General features: G+C 39.2%; 2 protein-coding genes across 2 annotated transcripts in view; both read left to right on the top strand.

The window, feature by feature from the left end:
* LOC122653171 (callose synthase 12-like) overlaps nucleotides 1-1,529 on the top strand; it is a 27,620-nt gene extending 26,091 nt beyond the window's left edge. The window contains exon 4 of the transcript XR_006331720.1: nucleotides 1,520-1,529. The gene's annotated coding sequence lies outside the window, so the exon portion shown is untranslated. The remainder of the gene's footprint in view (nucleotides 1-1,519) is intronic.
* On the top strand, nucleotides 1,420-24,017 carry LOC122653172 (putative ubiquitin-conjugating enzyme E2 38). Its single transcript, XM_043847113.1, has 9 exons — nucleotides 1,420-1,518; nucleotides 1,559-1,714; nucleotides 1,839-1,935; nucleotides 9,149-9,283; nucleotides 9,391-9,825; nucleotides 9,935-9,998; nucleotides 15,976-16,115; nucleotides 16,196-16,507; nucleotides 23,565-24,017. The coding sequence occupies exons 2-9, from the start codon at nucleotides 1,671-1,673 to the stop codon at nucleotides 23,838-23,840; spliced, it is 1,503 nt and encodes a 500-aa protein (XP_043703048.1). The 5' UTR covers nucleotides 1,420-1,518; nucleotides 1,559-1,670; the 3' UTR covers nucleotides 23,841-24,017.

Genomic DNA, 24,017 nt, shown 5'->3' with positions numbered 1-24,017 from the left:
AAATTGGATTCTATGGAGATTGGTCCGACACCTACCCCTTTCACATTAGATTACAACTCTTTCGGGGTAGGACCTATGGATATCATAGGTGATTAGACTTGACCGAAGGATGATTAGTCCCCATGAAAGCATTGTTAGTATCACATCATTAAATCTTACATCTTTTTTTGGATAAGATAATCATTAAATCTGTTTCCTCAAAAAGATAATCATTAAATCTTAAATCTATATGGTGTCGAATAGTGTGCGATTCTTTACTCTTTTTTTTTTTTTTTTTTACCAAAAAAATAGTATACTATCCTTGTAATAGGAAAATAATCCTCTCCAATTCCCTAAAACTGTGCATTACAGTAGGACTAGGTGAAGAAGTCGACACATGACAACTTGGACATCCAATAGTCCAAATTCATGATTTATGTTGAGTTTAGACCGTTGGATGTCTGAGTTGCCAAGTGTCGACACAACTTTAGGAATTGAAGAGGATTAAAATCCACCTACAATATTAAATCTTGTATGCATAATAGGTAGTTTCACACAATTTAACAAAGACATTAGGACTTACGACAGGAGTTTTTGTTTGAACTCTAGGATGATGGGTGAACCGTCCTCTATAGGTGGAGGAAAACTTTATCCTTAGAGTTTATCTATAGTTTAGCTTCGATTCAGTTTAATTTATACGGTTTACACTTAAATTAGTTCAATTCAATTCAAATTGTAATTTAAAACTGAAAACAAATCACACTAATAAATGAAAGGAAAGCAGTTTTCTATACAGGAGTGTTGCCTACACAAGCACTCCCATGTGTCTATCTCTCTTCTCCTTAAAACAAGGGGGTAGAGGTGTCTTTTTACATGACGAAGAAAGAGATAGACTCATGGGAGTGTTGGCGTAGGTCACACTCTCGGATAGAGATCTTTTTCTCTAAATGAAATTTCACTTTCAAAACCAAAACGAATAATTTTTTGAGATTCGATTTTGAAAGTGGATTTCGATTTACAAACCCTTCAATCAAGAAGCTAAATCAGTGGAATACACGTGTCACACAGCTAATTTAGAATGTTGCCCCCACAGCCCCCACTTACATAGCACGCACGGCAAAAAGATCCAATGGCTACGATAATGTGGAGTCCACGCAGTTCTCTCTCCGTCAGACTTGATGACACATTTTAAGATCATATATTTACCGAGAAATTCAAATTCTGGGGAGGCCCCACACACGACTCTGAGCACGACTGTCAGATGATGGTCCCGTACTCTGCACGGACCAAACGACTCACGAGCTCCGTACACGTCACCAACCCCGTCCTAAAATAAAGAGAAGCAGTTGAACGAGGGGTAGTATTCGTAATTTTCTGGTCAACCTAAGGGTATTTATTAAGTATGACAATGCCACTATTTTCGCGTTGCGGACTTGCGAGAGAAACTTGCTTGAGAAGGCGCGAATTAGTAAAGAAAAAGGGGAGAGACTGGAGAGAGAGAGAGAGAGAGAGAGAGAGAGAGAGTGAGAAGAATTGGAAGTGAGAGTAGAAAAAGAAGAAGAAGAAGAAGAAGAAGAAGAAGAAGAAATTGCAGAAATTGGTAACCGCTGAAGCGATCGCGTGGAGCCGAAAACCCTCGCTCACTCTCCCAAGTCTTTCTCCCTCCCTCTATCCAAAGCTGCATTTCGGGGATGGAGCCGCCGCCGTTAGCCAGATTTGTCACACGGAAAACGAAGTCGGTCGCTTTTTTTTTTTTCTTTTTTTCTTCTTCTGTCTCTGCTAATATATATACTGTTTTGAGTTCTTCCTTTCAGTTACAGTTCTTGGGTTTACGTCTTTTTTCGATGGTATTTGAACAGGCTTCGTTCAATGTCTGGGGCCAGCTCTTCCCGTTACGAACCGGATGTCATCGAGATCAATCCACCGGCTTCTAAGTCTCTCAAACATAACCAGCCAGTAATTTTTGATCTAGAAAACTCTGTTTTTTTAAAGGGTTTCTTCCTTTTTGTTTAGTTGTTACTGTTGATTGTGGATGGAATTGATGGAAAAAGTGTTCGGATTGTCGTTTTCTTTTTAATGTTTTTGAAAAGAGAACGATCGTCTACTGTACGGTTTCGTGTAAAAACTGATACGTTTGATGAGTAGCTTTCTTGGGTTTGATTGTCCTGATGAGAATCTATGTTCGCTTATGGATTGAAATACTCATGGTGATCGTTTGCTGTGTTTGATCATCCGTTTGGAAGTTCTTGGTTTCTTCTTTTTTTTTTTTTAAATATATTTTTCACCAGCAAGAAGTTTAGTTTGGGGGCTGTGTACTTTGACTGGTGATAAGATTTTGCTTGTGATCTGTATTCTATGTGATATGAGATTTGTAGTGGACAGAATGCGTTCCTTGATCACAGTTATGGGGTTGTGGTATCCTGTGTGGAGGTTTCATTCTTCCTTTTGCCTAAAGTTCCCATTTGTTTCCGAGTTTGGACTTCTACTTCTTTTCTTTTTCATTCCCTTTCACTTCTTATGACCACCACCGTCAACCATACACATGTTTCCTTTACGAGTCAAGTAACATCCTTTATGGTACTCCATCTTGTGAGTTTTGTTGAAAAGTAGCTTGCTTGAAACAGGAAAAAGTTTCACGTGGATATTAGTTTTATAGGAATCAAGTGGAAAAAGGAGAATGTCAGAGTATATTTAATAGGAAATTCTGCATAAAATTATCTTCCGGCATTTTGAATATCCCTATCTTTTGCACTTTTGAGGACTTTTGGTTGCTTAGAGTAGCACTTTTCAAGATGTTTATTACTTGTCTTCTCTTTGGAAACATAGGTTGCATTGGTGATCTTAGTAATTATTTACACCATCATACCAGTACTTTTTTACTTATTTCGAATGGCAATGATGTTCATTCTTTTAGCATTAGTTTCTGATTGATTGTTCATTTGCCAGAAATAAGATGTCGCTTCTATATTCAGTACTCTTTAGTTCCATTTTACGTCCATATAATAGATAAGGTTAGAAACAATGTGGTAGAATGGCAGATCCCTGCAGATCACCTCATTTGCTTTAAAGAGACAGGAGCCTTGGTAACTGGCTGGAATGTGTTGTCTTTATGGATTTTTAAGTTTTGCAATTGATACTGGTGCCCTCCATCGAGATTAACAGATTGTTCAGGGATGTGTAGGACTGTAAGAGCTCAGTCTACTGGTCTAGGGCATTTGCTTCCATGTGTTTTCATTTTTTTTCTTGGGGGGTGGGGTAGGGTCTTGTTGTCAAGATAGTGATGGGAAGAATCTTGTGACCATTGCATGGTCTAACATTCATTAAAAGATGTTTTCGGCATAGCTGTTCATTTACAAAACATCCTCGACAGAAAGTCAAGGTTATTGGTGTTTTACTAGGACAACTCAAGAAACTATCGCTGCTTGTAGTCTTGGAAATGATGACATGGGACTCTGAGTAACTATGTTGATCTTGTTCCAGGTTGTTGTCAAGAAAACTTTGATGCAATGCCTCTCGAGTGGTTGGACTGATGCGACCGGGTTTGGAAACTCAAAGCCCAAACAAAACCAGCCCAACCTGGGTTTTTGGACCAACAAGGGTTGGTAGGGTTTATCTTGAAGTCTTTTTTTTTTTTTGGATAGGACCTACTCTATACTATTCTATGTGGGGGGAGGGAAGGTGTGAACCAGGAGACTTGAACTCAAGACCTCCTGGTAGGATGGGCTTTAACGCTCCACACTCTACCAAGTGCACTAGGCACTTGTTTACTATTCTTTCATTTAGAATGTTTTACTTTGGATAGGTTACGTAGTAGGTTGAGTTCAACTCCATTCTAGTCTTATTATTAGATTAGGATTCTTTTTGTTTCTTTTTTTATTTATGCAAGCATGTACTATTCTTTGGACAGACTTGAATAAAATGAAATTGGGTTTTCTTGCATGGTTGTGAATAGTAGGCAACCAGGTTGGTCGTGGATCTTCTTTCATCTTCGATTTGTCTTTAATTGTTTTCCTCTTAGCGATCCCATATAGGTGTTTTTGCATAGTTGTCATGTGTTTAGGGGATCCAAGGCTTTGGAGGGGGCCTAGGCGACTAAGGTGCCTGCCTAGGCGGCCAAGGCAACCAGGGAGCCCGCCTTTAAGGTGACTAAGGCGCATGGACCCCTTTACAAGTATGGTTTTTGTCCCTGACTTCTTGGGATTGCATTAGTTAGTATTAATGTTGTAAGTCCTCCATCTAACCATGGTGGCCAATAGTGAGGTTCTCCAACAACTTAACTCTTATAAGGATGAAACCGGGACAGAAATTGCCAACCTCACAGATCGTGTTGATACCCTCAACACAGCTATAGTTCCCTCCAGACCACAATGACATCCATTCAAGCCTCTATTAATTGACTGGTGGCTTCAGATTAAGGTAAGTGTCCTACTCAATTTGGGGATTTTTCCAATTTTGTCCCATAGGCCCATCTCATGTTACTCCTCTACCACCGCCGTCACATTATAAACCACTAAAACACTACATTTTTCACCACCACCTCCACCATATGATGAGTCTGGCTGATCTTTTGACGATGCTCCCTATGGAGCTGAAAGAGGAGCCAAACTAGATGCCATTAATTTTACGGGAATAATAATCCAGAGCAATATTTGGATTGGATTCACAATTGGAGATCTTTAAATGGTTCATGTTGACTGAGGCTAGGAAGATTCTATTTGTGGAGGCTAAACTGAAAGGCATGGCTCAAATCTGTCTGATCAAACACTTGTAACTGAATCAAACTCAAGGCATCGGGGTAGTTACTACTTGGGTTGGAGATGAGAAGCCATGACCCGGAGATTACTTCCTACCGATTACAGGTAGCGCATGTACCTCAAGTTTGCACAGTTAAGATAAGATAGCATGATAGTTAAAGAGTTTGTGGTTAAATTTTATTACTTAACCACTCGATCTGATTTTGAGTGGGATGAAGAGGTATTGGTGGCACAGTTTCTCATTGGCTTGCATACTTAGATTAGTGTTGCACTATCATTTGGGCGACTGCCCTTGATGGATGATGTAGTTCAGGTGGCATATCAAGTAGAGAGAGTCTGAAGAGACCCTATATTTGGAAGACTTCCTTAGATACTTTTCGAAGGGGTGATAGTTCCAATCAACAAATAGCCTTCTCCCTAGATAAATTCATTCAGCAATTGACAAACTAGTGGTTCATTTATGGCATCTTCACGACCCAACTGGACATTCTCCACATCAGCATGGATCCAACAGTCCTCCTGTGATGCCAAAATCTATCATTAAGTGTTTCATGTGCAAAGGATTCGGGTATGTCTTTGCTCAGTGAACTAACCGTTTGAAGTCTATATTGATAAGAATTCTTTTATACTTCTTGCTCTGGAAGTGCAATCAATTTTCGAGACAGTTTGTTTGGAGATAGAATGTGAACATGGTAAAGTCAACGACAGCGACAATGATGGGGACCGACAACCTTGTTATGTTCTTCCTTCTTCATCCTGTTTTGGCCACTAACAAGGTCTTTAAGGATGAAGATTGGTGCCGTAGCAGTATCTTCTAGACCTGAATGAAGTGCAATGAGCAATTATATATCATTGTTATTGATGGAGGTAGTTGCACTAATGTTGTCTCTGAAGACACTATATGCAAGTGAGGATTGAAGATAGAGCTACACCTTACTCCATACAAGGTAGCATGAGTGACAACATCAAATCTCAAGCCCTTTGAAGGTGTGTCATATTCTTCTTGGATGACCATGGTTGTTTGATAAGTAGGCACACGTTTTGTGTATGCAAATACCTACTCTTTCAAGCATGGAAACAAAGAAATTATGCCTTTTCCCACGAAGGAGCTCCCTGAAATTAAGCTCAAGATGTTAGCGGTATTGTTCCTCCTCCAACAAGTCGACTTAGATGGCCTCTTGGTCCTCATCCAAAGTTGATGGAGTCAAGTTTTTTTTAGAGGAGAGTTGATACAATGACTATATGTGGCTCAATACGACTAGGTTTGGAAACCTAAGCCGAAACGAAACCGGCCCAACCCTGGTTTTTGGACCAACAAGGGTTGGTAGGCTTTATTTATTTATTTGGGTTTTTTTTTTTATCTTGTAGTTTTTTTTTGCTTTTATTTTATCATGTTTTACTCTGGGTAGGATACATAGTAGGTAGAGTTCAACTCCATTTTAATCTTTAGTATTAGATTAGGACTCTCTTTGTTTCTTTTTTTATTTATGCAAGCCTGTACCCATCATTGGACAGATTTGAATAGAATGAAATCGGGTTTTGTTGCATGGTTGTGAACAATGGGCAACCGACTAGGTTGGTCATGGATCTTCTTTCCTCTTTATAGATTCATCTTTGATTGCTTCCCTCTCAGCGAACCCATACTGGGTTTTTTTGTCCCCAGGATCGCATCAAACTTACTGTGCTTGGGTCTCATAGACATGGTGCTATGGGAAAGGATGGAATACCAATAGGTGTCTACAGTACACTTTAGTGCTTGGTGGCATCAAATAACTTTATTACTACTCGAATTGAGCCACATGATCAAAGAAATTAGCATGCACTTTAACATAAATTTGTCATTTAAAATAGAATTGTTAAAGGTGTCCCTACGAACAAAGAATCTCTGAAATATTTATACTGTAGGCCTCCGTTATCTTGTTCCATGTTTCCTTTGATCATCTTCTTTCTTTGCTTCCCTCAACAAGGTCTTGTTTCGTCTCTTTTCCTGTTTTTTCTGTTGATTAGTTTATAACGTGACTGTATTGGGAATGCACTCGCTTTATATTTTTGAATAATAAAACATCTATCATACTTTTTTATTCCATTTGTTATTTGTTTTTCCCCTGCTTGACGTAGGTGCACTCGCTGTTATTTCTGTTGATTAGTTTATAACGTGACTGTATTGGGAATGCACTTGCTTTATATTTTTGAATATTAAAACATTTATCATACTTTTTATTCCATTTGTTATTTGTTTTTCCCCCTGCTTGATGCAGGTGCACTAACTTGGTCTGATCCAAACCCATTTGAGAACCCAGATGGAAATGACCCGGTCCAGTTTGAGTTTTAGTAAAGTAGGATATTTTACTTTATGGTCTATTTTGTAATTGGGTCCATTAAGAGTTTGATTTATTTTATAATTTCTTTTTATTGCTGTTGATGGAGTCGTGGTAGAGTTAGAGTTAGGATTTTATTTCTAAAGTCCAAGATAGAGTCAAGTTTTATTTCAATTTTAGAGTTTCGTTAGGAGTCTTTTATTTTCGTCTTTAAAATATCAGCTTGTAACCGAGAAAGATAGATTGAATAGAGTGGAATAGTGAAGTGTTTGTGAGTGCCTGTGTGGCCAAAAGTGCTTGTGCGTTCTTCTTTCCCTTGCAACTCTGATATTCCATCCTCCACCGGCCTTCCACCAATTTGGCATCAGAGACGAGAAATCCCATCTTCCTCCTTCCCTTTTGATCTCTCTTTTCTATTCTATTGTTCTTCCTTTCTTTTCTTCTCTATTCTCTCTTTCCTGTTATTGTTCTGCGGTACAGTGAAAAAAAATCCCATCAATTCCCACTGCATCTGCCAGCCCTCCATTCCCCCACCTTCTTCCCACCCATCTGTTCAATTCCCACAAAAGTAAACCTACCCTTCGATTCCACTTAGTGGAAAGCCAACCCACATTCCTCTCCAAACAAGAAACCTAAAACCCTATTCGGTTCTCCTAGTACCCCATCCCTTCTATTCCTACTGCCAAACCCCACTCTCACTTTGATTTCCGGCATCACCTCTTTATTAATTCATTACTTGGTGGGATTTTTTCTTTTGGTTATCTTTTAGTTTCTTTCCTACTGGTATAAAGTAGGAAAACGGGATTTACTTCGTTAGCTTAATCAGAGTACTGTTTTGAGTCTGTTTCTTTATTATTTAACTTTCTTAGTCGATTTAGGTTACCTTATTAAGGAAAGGATTATGCCTTTCCTTTTTAGTGCCTAAGTCTATTTTTGAGTCTTCTATATAAGTTTGTAAGGGAGGCCAACTTGGTATAAAAATTTGATTAATGAATATTGGCTTGAGCCTTGGTGAAAATCCTGAGATAGGATGGGTGAGATGCCCAGGCTGAGATAGCCAACCCTTCCTATCCCCCTTCTTCCCTACTTGATCCCCATTATTCTTCTATTTTTCTGTTTTGTTTTAAAACCTGCAACCAAGCCATCGGGTGTGTATTCTGGAGTTTGCATCAAGGTTTTGAGATCCAAGAGTCATTCACACCACTGGTTCGATTGTTGCAGTTTTTCTTTATTCAGGAGATTATTTATTCTTCATTGCTGCTTCAACAGGTTATTACTTGGTGGGATTATTTCTTTTAATTATCTTTCGAGATCTCATCATTCATTTCCAACCATTTTTTTTTGAGATCCCATTGTTCTCTTGGGAATCCCATTGCTCTCTTTATTGTTCTTTGGAGATTTTTTTATTTGATCCTGCCTGGGATTAGACCTATTCTGGTTCTAGGCTTACATTACCTTATTTTCTGTTTATGTATTGGTATTCCAATTTTGTTTGGGGATATTTTGCTTTGCATTCTGAAACTTGCCACATGAATAGAGGCTGATGTGGATAATTTTCCACATTTCCAAAGTTTTGGCAGATACCATGGCAATGGATGAAAAACTCTCTCCATGGGCAAAGGAGAGAGTTCTCTCCAGTATTCTCTTTTTTCTTGGGGGAAAAAGAAGGTATTAACACGAGAATATTACAGAGAAAGAGCCAGGTCCATCAGCCAATGGGGATAAACATCAAATAAAAATTATATACGACTATTTTTTGTTGAACTCTCCAGTCCCCACCACCAAAAAAGGGGGGAGAAATACTATTTGTCTCATGTTGATTAAATTGTTAAAAAAACATTAGCCATTATACAAGTGAGTGGATAAATTTTAACTTCTATAATTGTATCCCTTTGATCTACCGAACTTTGGCTTTGTATGTGTTTGTATTAGGACTATACACCCAGTAAAGAGTTTCACTATACTGGAATCGGTTTTTCACATTTTTATTTGGTGTCATGAGGTGCACTAGTTAATTTTCCTACATTATTCAATAAAACTTCTGTAGTACCTTTTTTTTCTATGTTTCAGTCATGTAAAGGAGCTATTTCTTCATAGGTTGCTCCTGATGGCATCATTGAAATTGATGGAGACGAAGACCTTGGAGTTATGTTATTTGATGAGAAAGTGAAAACGGTCGGCAAAGGGAAGGGTATAGAAAATGGGTATGACAACAGTTGGCAACTTGTTAAGGTATGTGGTCGGCTGTCTTACTGGGCTATTGATGATTGTTTTCCTTTGCTCATAGCTCCCATGTTCTTAATGCTCGTTTAATTTTACGTGCTCTGCTTGGTTCACAGAATGCTTTGGCCAATGATTTTGTGGGTCCTACTTCAACAAATTTTGAGTTGCTAAATAATCTTCCTACATTCAGTCTAGACGATATTGAGCCAGACCCTCAGGATCTGGTGGACCTTGAAGAATTTTATGATGATTCACCATATTATGATTATGGTTCATCCCTGCAAGCCCAATTTGATGCGATGGACCTCCCTCCCGGTGTAGAGGCATCAATTCCTTGGTTACTGGACTCTTCTGTAACTCAAAAGGCAACGGCTGGTACAAGCAGTTCACCAGTTCATAGCCGGTCAAGTTCTTGCTGTGAAGTTGAACTGGTAGAGATCGATGATGAAGATGATGAAGTCCTAAAGAAGTATAAGGATTTTAAACAATTTGATACTGTTGAAGATTATTCAGACCATTATTATGGTCAGAGAAATCCTTCACGAGCTAAGGTGAACCTGGTTTTATAAATTTCTGTAGTTCCCCTCTACCCAGAAAAGAAAAGTTCTATAAAGAGGTGTTCAATCTCTTACCTTGTAATTTTTGTTCTTTCTTTGTCAGCCACCAAAAGCTTGGGCAAAGAAAATTCAGGAGGAGTGGAAGATCATGGAAACAGGCTTACCAGGTGAGTTCTTATATGGCAGTATCTGAGAAATGTCATAGCAGTGGTATTTTTAAGATGGTCATAGTACCTTCTGTCTGTTCTGATATTTGTTTATTTATTCTCCTCTACGCACACCCCTATGGGTTCTTTCTCTTTTGATCAAGTTCTTGGGTTTTAACCTGAACCTATATTGCTGATTAGGAGGATGTGAAACTTGTTCATGATTGTGGTAATCATAGTTATCACGGTGACTAGGCGACCCAAAGCATTTGGGGGGGGGGGAGCCTAGGAGACAAGGCGACCACTTAGGCACCCTAGGCATGCAGTATATGATTATATATAATATATAAAAAAATGGTGTACCAAGCGCACGATGCTCCCGCCACTGCGGGGTCTGGCGAGGGCCATATTGTACGCAGCCTTAATATATCAATGATAATTTTGAAGAATTATGCTTATATGCAACATAAAAGGCGTATCAATGCAATATGATGTAATAATGAGAGAACCAACCAAGGTTCGAGGTTTCAGTCGAAATCGAATTTTTGGCCGAAACTTGTACATTTTTTTTTTCAAGTTTTGATGTCTGATTTTGGGGCCAAATTAGGTCCTGGAACTTGTAAAGTTGTAGATGGTCATATATTAGGCCCTCTAAACATAGTGGAACCCTTAGATTTTAGAAAACCACACCCAAAATGGTAGTTTGACATCGGACCCTAGGTTGGTAGTGTACACTGTATACATTCTCTAATATGGTCTATTCCACACGATTTTAGTACTAGAAGTCTAGAACGCATGTATTTCAAGTAAAACAACTTAAATATGCGTTAGAAATGAAAAGTAATGGAGACTAGTCACAAGTGATAACCAGTCCACAAGAGGATAACAAACTTCAGGTCCAACAACAGTAAATATTTCAACCGGTTCTCAGATTTACAGGAAATTTCAGAACAATAAAATTAAAAACAAGAAATTGGAGAAGGGAAGAAGAAGATAGGGTAGTCTAGTCTCACCTACAGCCTCTCACCAATGGCATTTCACCATACTTTCTCACAGAGTAATGCACAAAGCTATGTTTTTTTTTTTTTTTTTTTTTCTCAATCTCATTAAGAAAATTTGTGTACAAGGCTATAGCACCTTACAAATTTATATAGAAGCATAGTTGTCAAGGCGTCGCTTAGGCGTCACCTAGCAGTGGTCGCCTTAGTGGTGTTGAATGCCTTGGCCCTTATTTCATTTACTTAAGATATTATTCATAATTAAGCAAATACCCCCTATTTGAATCCAATAAAAATAGTTAAAAAATAAAATTCCAAAAGGATAAAAAGTCAACCCATCATGGTTCTCATCCTATGAGGCATGAGTGAACTGAGCCTCGCTTGTGAAGTACACGACTTCGGTTCCTTATAGTGGTACCTCTCACGCATCCCCCACCAGCACCATCGCCGTCATCGTCATCGTCATTGTCGTCGTCGTCGTCGTCATCCTCATCCTCATCCTCATCCTCATCCTCATCCTCATCACCATCATCATCACCACCACCACCACCACCACCACCATTAGATGGGGATTGTGTGCGAGTGTGTCCAGTAGAATGCAACTACTCGGGGTCATCATCATCATCAAAGCCGTGCTGAGTCTTGAAAGTTTGGGGTGTCTGTGAATGAACATGGCCCTCTCAAGGCGCCCATATAGGCATATACTCCACATGAATATACATTTGACTTGCTATTTTGGGGTCGGGCCTACCCCTAGCCTAATCAATAACAGGGTCACCTCGATCCTTGGCCTACTTGTATAGGGGATCCTCATCATTTGACATTTGAGTCAACCTGGAAAACGTTGGCAGGCTCGATAATATTTTGATCTCTAGCGTCCATGCTTTGGCATCCTTAATCTCATGTTTGCACATACACCAACTGCTCCAGTTGTTTGTGACCCAATTGGTTACGCTTCTTGGAGTTGATGAGTGAGAATGCATTCATGTTGTACTCGCATCCAAAGGCGGATCAAGTTTGGTAGAACACCTTGATTGCTATCTTTCTCTAGTTAGATTCATATTTCCCATGGAGCACCCACCATTCTCTTGCATTAGAATTAAAATTATTTATTTATGTGATTGTACTTGGTATGTAGATATATGAATTCAATGGAAAAACAACAACAATCTCAGCCTTATCCCAACTTAATGGGGTTGGCTACATGAATCCAAACACAAGAAGGAAAACTGAGTTCTAGCACACCCAAAAAAAAAAAGGGAGAGAAATGTAAAATGTGAAATTCCAAATGAAAGATGCAATATGCTAGATGAAAGATAGTAAGAGGGAAGAAGCCCACCCCAGCACGACAGGAGAATCTCAAATAAATGGAGTCTGCAACATGGATCTTTGCCCTCCAACAGGCCCCATCCAAGGTCATACTTGGTACAAGACCTAGGCTATGCATGTCCTTCCAAACTACTTCTCCTATGGTCATTTTAGGACTGCCCCTAGCTCTTTTAGCTCCTTCCATCGGGGTCATAAACTCCTTACTGGGGCATCCCTAGGCCTCCTTTGAATATTACCATACCACCTTAAACGACTCTCTTGGAGCTTATCACTGATCGGGGCGACTCCCACGTCCACTTTAATACGTTCATTCTGTACTTTTAACCTTCATTACATTCCTTATAAATATTGGACAAATTGGGGTCTGTATGGTAACCTTCCAAAAAGTCATTTCTGGTGTTTTTTTCTGTTTCTGGGGACAGAAATGGATTAGATCCTGTATGTGTTGCCCGTTCCGGTTTTGTGTGTTTTTTTCTTTAAATGAACCGGGTAATAGAAATAGTTTTGGCACGTTTTTGAGTAACACCAAAAAGAAGCTCTGAAACAACAGAAACACAAACTGAAAGCAAAAATGTGCATGATACAGGCTCGATATTCAAGAATCACCACCACCACCTCCGCCACTACCTCCACCACCTCCGTCACTACCTCCACCACCACCACTGTCACACCTCTACCGTCACCACCAACTCCATCAGCACTGCTACAACCACCATACTACCACCGCCACCACCATAAAATAAAAGAAATTCTTCTCTTAATATGCAATCCATACAAATTTTTTTTTTCCCCCAGTTTTATCGTACAACATTTGTTGATACAGAATTATTCCAAAATCACAGAAACACAAAAAACTGTTTCTGACTGAGAAAAATATTTTGGAACAGAAACATTGCCATACAAACCCTTGGTGACTACCAAGCCTCACATCATTATTGCAATTCACATGTATACTTGCATTAGGCTCCAACTTGGCCACCACATTTTCCACTGCTTTTAGAAGTGATTCATCCATCCCAAGTCGATGCTTGTAGTGCATAACTTTAACCAGTGGACACATGCTGTTAGATCGTTTGCCCTATATGCAGCTAGGAATCAGACGGCTATCCCTTATTTTATGTTTGATGTACATACTTTTCTTCTTGTTTAATATAAGTTTATTTTCATCCAAAAAAAAAAAAAATGTAAATGCCATGCAAATAGTGTTCAAAAGAGGTAGAATTTGCTGCTCTGCCTGTTCATCAATTTTCACATGCCTTCTTAAAGTTGTTCCTGTTGGTGGTCATCACTTGGACAACATTTTGTGGTCCTACCTCATCTGCTACATCCTTCAACAACTTGTAGATATAATAAACATTCTTTCTATTCTTGGATGTATCCACAGACTTTAAGAAGACAATCTTACCATCATAGTAGACCATGAAGTTGATGATGGACTGTTTAGTAGGTCCAATACAACCATCACATAGACAGTCACTCCGTAATTCTCCCATATCCCCTTCAATGTGTCTATATACTTGTCCAGCTTTTGCTGGGGGAAATAGACATTCATCAATGCCCATGGAGTAGACCCCTTCACTCCTGGGCCAGCCTTCCCTTCAGTGTAAAGCATGGCTTGGTAGCTAGGATGCTATGATAGAAGAAAACCTCAATGGGATCTCTTGATCTCTTGGAAGGCAAATCGCCCTGCCTCTGCTTCTTCCTCTCCCCTGTGGGCCCTGCTTTTGATCCAATTGCTCTATAGCCAGACACACTAGTTCCTTTTCCCTATCTCTGCAGTTCTAACCCTCTTTGTTTGATGTGAGACTCGACTCTGCCGTAGCCTACTGGAACTATCTTCACTCTTTCTCTGGCTCGAAATACTCAGGCCCGAAATCACTATCAGATTCATCAGAGGCAGCCCGTGGGTGTCTCTCTAACACTCCCATCAAACTCATCTCTTGCCTTTTGCATTTAAGCCTCGTTCTGTCTGTCTCCCTTCAAGATCTTAGCCATGGCCTGCTGTACTCTTAAGGAACCTTTGTGCATTTTGCCACATCCCCAAGCAACCAGCCATATGCCACTTCATTCAAGTGACCCCTCCTGAATTTAGTATCTTGTGACAATTATTACACTGAGACTTCTTATCATTTCTTTTGGATACTCTGTGATTCAATGCTATATCTCCACCTCCACCCTCAGCCATTGTGCAACAATCATCTTACTTTTTACATTGTTACATCAACAAATGCATTCATTATTAACTATTCTATATCATTTCAAACTCCTGAAACAATCATATAACTATTTTCCTGTAGTCCCCCTAACTCTTATATTTTTTCTTAATTAAAAACATTTTTTAGAAATAATAACACCATAATTTATCAAAAATAATTGTGGAATGAGACATGAATAATCATTTTCTGTATTTTTTTTAAAATAATTTAAGAAATCCGAAAATTAAAATAATTAATTTCCAGACAAAGAAACCCGACTCTGTGAGGCTGTATATCGGCTAATTGTGTCTTACATATATAAATTTGACCTCCAAATACTAAGTATTAACTTTTTTTTTTTACAATTTTGTTGCAATAAATCAATTTTTTCCAGAAAATTTTAAAAAGATTTTGAAAACAGGAAATGAAATCCAGCTCTGTGAAGTCATAGACCAGGCTACAATGTTAACATATAAAAAAAATTGAATGCCAACAACCAAGTATTTAGTCAAAAAAAAAATTTTTGCAAAAAATTATTTTGGGGGAAAAGTGAGTAACATCCAACTTTGGATCTTTCACAAATCTTGTCGTTGGGCAGTAAATTGCCTCTTTCACTGCACTCCTCTACTGCCCAAGCACTGCTTCCAAGCTGGTACGGCAGTGATTTGGCCAAAAGAGCAAGGATAATGGAGTTCTGGAGGTATTCAGTCTGAAACCAGGCGTAAATCGACCCATCTCATGCGGAATTATGTATTTATGACATAGGTTTCACACCGTTTTGGCCTAAACTTCGGCGAAATGAAATATACCTAACAAAATTGCGGCTAAACACCGAATTTTTTGTTGAAACATTGTATAATTTGTATATCGCATTGCGTCTCGTTTTGATTGAAACCGAAACATTTCTCTGAAACCTACCAAAATCTTCCGAAACCTCGAACCATGAAATCATCATATAATAAACAAACAATAGGATATAATATTAAGCTTATTCATCAAAATATAAAACAATAAACATAGATCAACAACAACGCATGCTGTCGTTTTGGACACAAGAAAGTGCTTGGACGCCTAAGCGATTCCTAGGTAGCTCCTAGGCGATGCCTAGACAAAATGATGGTGTAATAATTGTTGTACTTGTAATAAGAATAAAAAATAATAGTCCCACCTGTCCTCTAAGAGGAAAGATTTGTCAACCGGAGCGTTCCGGGTTTGTGTACTTCTCAATTTCGTGGTTTGTTGCTGGCACAACCATAAAATAATAAGATATAAGTAAGGAAATTAAAACCTTTTTCTACTTGCCTTAGATTCGATCAAACCCTTGTTTAGGCTTGACTATTTATGCATAAGGTTGATAATTAGTTGGTTCTGCCATGTCTCTGTAACTGTGTTGTTGATGGAACAACTTGTTCTTGCTCCTTTTAAGGTTTTCCTGTCAACTCACTTTGTTTTCTCTTTTCATTTCAATGCTGGCAGATACTATATTTGTGAGAGTCTATGAAGAGAGGATGGATCTATTTAGGGCTGTCATTGTTGGGGCTGCTGGCACTCCCTACCATGATGGCCTTTTCTTTTTTGATGTTCTCTTTCCTTCAAATTATCCTAATGTTCCACCGGTAAGTGCTTGATGGTAGTGTGATTATTTACTCATTTTTATAATAGACTAACTTTAAGAATTGGGGATTCCTACTGCCAGCAAGTACACTACCATTCTGGGGGACTTCGACTGAATCCAAACTTGTACAATTGCGGCAAAGTCTGTCTCAGTCTTTTGAATACGTGGAGCGGTGATGCAAACCAGAAGTGGATCCCCGGAAAATCAACCATGTTACAAGTCTTAGTGTCCATCCAAGCTTTGGTTTTGAATGCACAACCCTACTTTAACGAGCCCGGATATGAAATGAGCCGTGGGCAGGCAGCTGGTGAAAAGCGTTCACAGCAATACAATGAAGAAACATTTATCTTGTCCTGTAGGACAATGCTTTACTCGCTAAACAGGCCACCTAAGGTAACTATCCTGCTCAACCTCCTTCTAAAATTTGGCTATTTTGTATGCCCCCCTTTCCCCGTCGAAGTGTTTATGTTATGAGTAATTTTTTTGATGCAAGGCAACTCTGTCTAGTAACCCACATGCCTTGGTTGGATGACGGATTCTTTGAGGACAGAACAGCAGATTTAGAAGTCTATTCCACAAAATAAGCAACTAAAATAGATTTTTTTAGAAGATCAAAGTATGCTGGATTATTAGTAACAATAGCATGAACTATCTGGAATCAGACAGATTTCAGTAAAGTAACTCAGAATTTCAGAAATTGAATAAGCATGCTAGGACTAGGATTCTTCTGAAATCAACAGATATCAACTTTAAACCAGCAATCGATTCAGAACTTTATACTGATATTCAGAATAGAAATCAGAAGTAGAATTGATGCAGTACCATATTAGCATAGCGGGAGAAAGAACCAGCCTAACTAGCCCCCACAGTTTAGCTAAAACCAGTCCATAGTGGGCCCATATTCTCTACATGATATGGCCTATGTATGTAGTAGATTGGATTAAGAGTGTGGGCTCCATGTAACTTGAGTGGAGAGTTCTTGTAGAAGTTGTTTGCTGGAGTATTATGTTAGATTTGCTACTAGTTAGTTTCTATTTTCTGTAGTAGGTTTAGGGTCTGTATGGCAACGTTAACATGAAACAGTTCTGGTGCTTTTGTATTTTTTTTTTTTTTTTGGAATAAATTTTGAATAGAACACGTATGTGACACCTGGTCTGTTTTTGTGCTTTTTTTGAAATGAACCGGGTGATATCATTAACTTTGTCTTAATATATCTCTTGATCTAACCATTAGATAGACCTCAATTTCTCATATAATCTTCCTTCCTATTTTTCACGACCATCGACCAGAATATGGTAATCATCTGATTAGTGGATTGAAAATTATGGATTATATCTGACTCTCAACCAGGCTATTGAGAAGCTAAAATAACTCTCTGAGAGAGAAAAAACGGTTAACAACTTGGTTACGAATGTTAACAGAGTAGAGATGTCAGGGGATTAAGATGAGGTCTGCTTGAAGACAGTACCAAGAAATCCAGAAAGAGGCTGCTGCATCAGAAGTTGGGGAAAGGGATGATTACTAGGTCCAAAGTTAGGACCACAGATGAGGCAGAGCAAAGCTCTCCAATTAATGGATAGTGGTCTGGTGCTCTGTTTTTACTTGTTTCTTCCAATCCAACCGTTGTCCGTTGGTTGGCCTTGATATTTTAAGCACTTAGCCTAACCATTGGATTCTCTAATCTCTCCATGTTTCAGCCCCATCGGTTGTAGGGATTGAGAAATCTTTGCTGTCCTAGTTTCTGCCGTATACTGTTAGAACTGTTTTCAGTGTGATTCTGGTTTGGTTTTCTGTTAGGTTTTCTTTTGTTGTCTTTTCAGCCTAGGAAACCCATCAATTGCCATTAGAGCCATGATCAACAGTGACCCACAACCCTCCTAACCACCTAGCACTGATGACAAGTTAAACCACATCAGAGGTACTCACACCATTGACTAAACGTGTTTCTAATAAAAAACAGCAGCTTGTTGCACTGTTGTGTCCCTTTCTGACAGTCCTAGACTTCATGAATATGTCCCTCATTACTCTAGAACCAATAATTTTTTCTAGAAATTTCAGAGTACCACATAAGATTGTTGTTCAACCACCACTACCACATCCACAACCCTCCTTTGAGGACCACAATCGTGCTTACTTTGAGGCCGTTGCTCCTAACCTTTGTGTGAGGGATGACTACCCTAGGGTTAAGATGGAGTTGAATGAATTCTATGGACAACATGACCCTCGGGTATTTTATGATTGGATATGTTTGTTTGGATGGATAGTTTGGCTGGTATAACTTGATAGAGCCACAAAAGTTAACTTGCTCGAGCTAAGTTGATCGGTCCTGCTCGTGGATGATGGAGGAACCATGAGATAATACTACAGAAGAATTACCCATCCATTGCTACATGGGGAGAGATCAAAGAAGTACTAAAAGACAGATACTTACTATAGACGTTCAAGTCACAACTACATGATAGATTGAGCTCCCTTCAGCATGGTGCAATGTCTGTACTAGCTGAGTACATCGACCAGTTCGATGCATTAGTGTCACACATAGGCATTGAGGAGGATGATGATGATCAGCTGACATCCCATTTCAAATTGGGATTGAGGCTGGAGATCCATGACAAAATTGGTGTTGCTGACATTTATGACCTTTAGGATTGTTTTCATAAAGCCTTACTAGCAGAGGAGTATTAAAGCCTCTCATGAGACAATATGGCTTTCAAGCGGAGGAGGATAACAGGTGGTCTGCAGGCAATGATGTCTCAAGTAGACCCATTAGTCGCACTACTACCACTACCGTCCTTAGCGGACAACCCTTGGTGTACTGCTACGGCTACTGACAACAAAGGGAAGGCACCTATAGATAGTAGTCCCAAGAATCAATGCTTTAGGTGTCAGGAGTATGTACGTGTTGCAAAATTGTCTTATGTGATATAATTTCAATGCCGTGGTTTCTAGTACTATTGGAGAAGATGATGAAGCAGAGGTGAACAAGCCATACCCACCTGATGATAATGCTATTTATGGCTATGATGATGGAGAGGACACTCAGGGTGTCAACCTTATATGTCTTGACTCTACCACTGACACGAAGGAAGAGAGCGACACTGAAGAGGACAAGGAGCTTGGCACTATTACAGAGGCTGAGGTAGAGGACAAGGAGCTTGGCACTATTATGCCCTTCACAGCTGAAACTTAGCCTGAGGTGGAAGACATTGAATTCACGATTCCACACAAGTTTTTTCAAGGGAAGAAAGCCATGCCTTGAGGATTTCATTCCAAGCTATCGTGAGCGTCCAGAATCTTGTTTTGGGCTAAAGTGTAGCATGCACCACACCAAGCTTATCCCTAGCCTTACTACAACTTGTGGACAAGTTTCTTTAAAAATAGATCCAATAAGTGAGTACGGTAATGGATTAAGAAATGAGCCAGAAATTAAAATAGAAAAGTGGTGTGGAGGAGCAAAGGAGAAAGATACACTGACCTGTTTCAGTTGATAAGAATTAAGTGCAGGAAATAGAGATCAGGAATCCACCTGATTAAATCTGGAAGTCCACTAGAATATCTACTGAATCCACAATAGAGAAGCCACTTAGAGTCTACTTAGTCACCTACGAATCCATCCAGGTAAAAGCCTGAAATCCGCAGACTATGAGCTGAAAGTTCCTCTTTTCATTCATAAAACCGTGGAGTGACTATTTGGTGCTATCCTGTCGAAAACCCCCTTTGGGATCGCTATGGGCCCCACCCAAATGCCTAAGCGGCTCAATGTGTAATGGTAGTGACAAATTTTGTAATTTATCTCAAGTGTATGAAGGGAGCGTCAAAACAGTAAATATTGAGAATCTTAAAGGTTGCTCTAGGTAGTAAATAGGGAAAGGGATTCAAGATGATTAGAATTATAGACTGAGAATAGACTTGGAAGGAAATAAATTAAAGGGACATGTGGGGTTAAAAACAAAGGGTAGTGGTATTAATGGAATTGAGAGAATAAAATAAAGAAACAACATACCGTTGGGGGAGGGAGATGTTGTCTCCTACCTCCAGACACAACCAGAGGCCGAAACCAGATGCAAAAGAAAGGAAGAACTACCTTGTAGGCTCTGGTTGACCTGGGATTTTAGGTCTAGGTTGGTAGCACATAGACCAATGAGGATTGGGGAACAAAAGTCCCAAAGATCAAGTTTTATTTAAATAAAATGACTCGAATGGTTTTTGGCAGTAGGCTTATAAATGGTTTTTGTTTTCTCTGTTGTCTCCGTGGTGTAAGCACTTTACCTATGATATCGGTTTGGTGGATGAGACAAAAGCAGGGATTAACGCTAAGTTAGAACTATAGAGATCAACATTGGAAACAAGAGGCTTTAAGATTAGTAGAACGAAGACGGAGTATATGACGTGTAATTTTAGTCACATTATTATGGATACTGCGAATTGGGGAAAGAGAGATATCGCAAAGTGACTACATTAGATATCTGAGGTCAATCATAAATAAAGAAGGTGACATAGAGGATGATGTTTCACAGAGAATTAAAGTGGGATGGATGCAGTGGAGAGGTGTGTCCGGAGCATAGTTAGCAAAAACGGGAACGGTAATAAAATGGAGTTTTACAGTACGGGTTTTAAACGGTAAAAAATTACAAACGGACGGTCAAATAAAACGGTCAAAAAAATAGAGAACGGTAAAAAACGGAGAACGGATGGTACGGGTTTTAAATGTTTATATTTCAAAAAAACGGAACAAAAAAAACGCTATTATTCTCATTTAACTTGAGGAATTTTTATTTGAAATACATGCTTCTATTTCCGGTATCAATGCATTGATTTTGAGTTCAAGGCGATACCATGAAAAATGTAGCCCTTCAAGTCATCTTTACGTCGGTGAAAGAATCAAGCCGATCAGAGTTCGGGAGAGAGAGATATGGTCAGTTAAGTCCAAGGTCTTAAAAAACGCCAAAAAAAGGGGAACGTGTTTTAAACGGGAATGCTTGCCGTTTGCCGTTTTTTACCGTATGTTTGGGAAGCATACGGCAAAACGTGTTTAAAAGGGTAAAAATCGGGAACGTGTTTAAAACAAAGTTTTAAACCCGTTTTTGCTAACAGTGACTCCGGAGTGCTGTGTGACCGACGTATTCCTTTAAAGCTTAAAGGAAAGTTTTATAGGACTGTTGTACGACCGGTTATGATGTATGGGGTAGAATGTTGGGTAGTTAAGAAGTGTCATATTGAGAAACTTTGTGTAGCAGAGATGGGGATGATAAGATGGATGTTGAGCGTATTAGAGCTAACTTGGGAGTTGTCCCAATCAATGACAAACTCCAAGAGAGTTGTTTGAGGTGGTATGGTCATGTTCAATGGAGGCCTAGGGACGCCCCAGTAAAGAGGAGTGATATGATCCCGATTGAAGGAGCTAAAAGAGCTAGGGGCAGGCCTAAAATGACCACATGAGAAGTTGTGAGGGAGGACATGCATAGTCTAGGTCTTGTACCAAGTATGACCTCGGATAGATCCCTATTGGAGGGCAAGTATCCATGTAGCAGACCCCATTTAGCTGAGATTCTCCTGGCTTATTGTGCTGTGCCTCTTTTCTCTTATTTTCATCTTTCATATTTCATTTTTCTTTTATTTCCCATCTTTCGTTTGTCAGTTTCCATTTTTCATTTCTCATCTCATTTCTCATCCCTCTTTTCCCCATCTCTTCATTCCCTTTTTTTGTTTATACCTTAGTTTTCCCTGCTTTGTTTTGTGTGTATCCATATAGCCGATCCCATTAAATTGGGATAAGGCTGAGTTTGTTGTTGTTGTTGTTGTTGATAAGAACCAACCTGTTTGTGTACCTTGTTTTTCATGTTAAGAGGAACTAGATGGGGACAGGGGATTCCATCTAATGTAGAAGGATCTTTGACCAAAAGATGGGAAAGAAAAGAAAGGGGATGGAGGATATCCAACTCACAACGTGAGGGACTGTTGGTATTTGCTAGAACAGAGGTGAACCAGAAAACTAAGAATTAGGGAGATGTAGAAGAAAATAGAAGAGAAGAAAGGAGGGGAGAACTCAGCCACCACTGCGCATGCCACCCAGGCAAACTCTAAACAAACTCAATATTCCATTATTCAATCAACTATTAATTTTGTTGGTCACATCCATATAAATGAGAAAGACTCCAACTGAAAATGGAAACTAAATCAATCTAGGAAACTAAAATAAAACAGGAAACTTAAAACAACTTCCAAATTAAAGCCTAGATATTTTACTAGACCCAAAAAACTCAACTTGGACTCAGTTCTCTGTTTAGCCCTCTAGTTGGGTTTGAGCCGGCTCACACAAGCATTACTGCATCACTCTGCCTCTTGCAAGCAAGCTTTAAATAAAGATTAAAAAAAGACAATAAATTAAATTGGGACTCTCCAGCCACAGGTTGTGTTGGGGAGTCCCAAGTGACTCTAAACTTTCCTAAAAACAATGCTAACTGATAAAAATAGAACTTACTCATGCGCAGGACTATTATGGAGTGGCATAAATCAACTAAAATACTGAAATAATGAGTAAATAAAAAAGAAACAGGACTGGGCACATCCCAGCCTCAGTAAACCACTTAATAACAATCAAATAAAAGAGAATAATTACCCATCTAATGCCTCACGATCAGACTGACCCAACTACTGAACTGTTGGTTCAGATCAAACACTGGTTTAGATTAAGAACCACAAGTCAGAAAAAAGGCCCGTTTCTCATCCTGCTGGAGATTTTTTCCTTCTTTCTTCTGGCTGAAATCTCGAGAAACAGCGTCTCCGTGAAGGCTGTATACATTATGACCCTCCCTAGACCCTTCAGTGGCGGGAGCCTCATGTACTGGGTATGTCCTTTTTTCTCTGTCTGAGATCTGAATCATGTTCCTCCAAAATAAGTGTGTAATTTCTGAAATCAGGCCTCTAGACGTGGCACTCTGAATTGTTTTGTTGTATTTCTCTAAGACTTTCCCCAGGCCATTGTCAGGCATAAATGAATAGAGTCCATCAATGTTCCAAGTGCCATCATTTTGGTGGTTTAAATTAAATCTGGGATGGCTTCTGGCTGTGATCAAGCAAATTGGCTCAATCGGAAAGTAGGTTTCCTTTTCACTGTAGATATTTGGTGTTGTGGTGAATCAAAAGATTGGTGTGGTGTGTCTATCTGAAAAATAAAAAATAAAAAAATGGATGGATGTATTCATTTTGCACTTTAAGTCTTTGCACGTGCGAGAAGGTAGTAATCTTTTCCCTGAATATGTGAATGTGCATGCAAGCATTCATCCATATTAATGCATTCAACAAGCATATAATGGGTGTTTTTGTTTTGTCGGCATAAATTCTGAAGTAGTAGCACTCATTACCCCTTCCCTCTTCTGGGGAATAACATTTGAACTACTTTTATCATTTTGGGTTGATTGATCTATAACTAATTTCTTTTGGACTGCAGAATTTTGAAGATTTTGTCATAGGGCATTTTTATAAGCATGCGTATGATATCCTGGAGGCCTGTAAGGCATATATGGAGGGTGCTCAGGTAGGTTGTCTTGTTAAAGGAGGGGTTCAGGACGTGGATGAGGGTGACAAAAGCTGCTCGAAAATTTTTAAGAAGAAAGTGTATGATATTTCCAACTTGCTCTATACAAAATTTATGGAAATAGGAGCAAAGGGATGTATGCATTTTGCACCCAAACAATTCAAGGAGGAAGAAGATTATGGGTTTTAATTAAGAAGTGTCTGTGGTGTGGTCTGGAAGATCAAACAGACAGGTGGACTGAAGCTGACATTGAGGCTAACAGTGATCCTGTTTGTGGGTAAGAAGTCTTTTTTGGAAATTTAGGTGGTAGGTTAGAATTTGAACACGAGGAGACTTTGGTTGTAAATAGATGTAGATATGGCAAGA

This window comes from Telopea speciosissima, chromosome 2, assembly GCF_018873765.1.
Source record: "Telopea speciosissima isolate NSW1024214 ecotype Mountain lineage chromosome 2, Tspe_v1, whole genome shotgun sequence".
Classification (NCBI taxonomy): domain Eukaryota; kingdom Viridiplantae; phylum Streptophyta; class Magnoliopsida; order Proteales; family Proteaceae; genus Telopea; species Telopea speciosissima.
The sequence above is the reverse complement of the archived record's forward strand: the minus strand, read 5'-3'. Positions and strand labels throughout refer to the sequence as shown.

Excerpts from the sequence above, each read along its gene's own strand:
- LOC122653172 (XM_043847113.1), top strand. The coding sequence starts at position 1,671 with ATGGAGCCGCCGCCGTTAGCCAGATTTGTCACACGGAAAACGAA. Across the intron at positions 1,715-1,838 it reads TTTGTCACACGGAAAACGAA|GCTTCGTTCAATGTCTGGGG; the intron begins GTCGGTCGCTTT and ends GTATTTGAACAG. Across the intron at positions 9,284-9,390 it reads ACAGTTGGCAACTTGTTAAG|AATGCTTTGGCCAATGATTT; the intron begins GTATGTGGTCGG and ends CTTGGTTCACAG.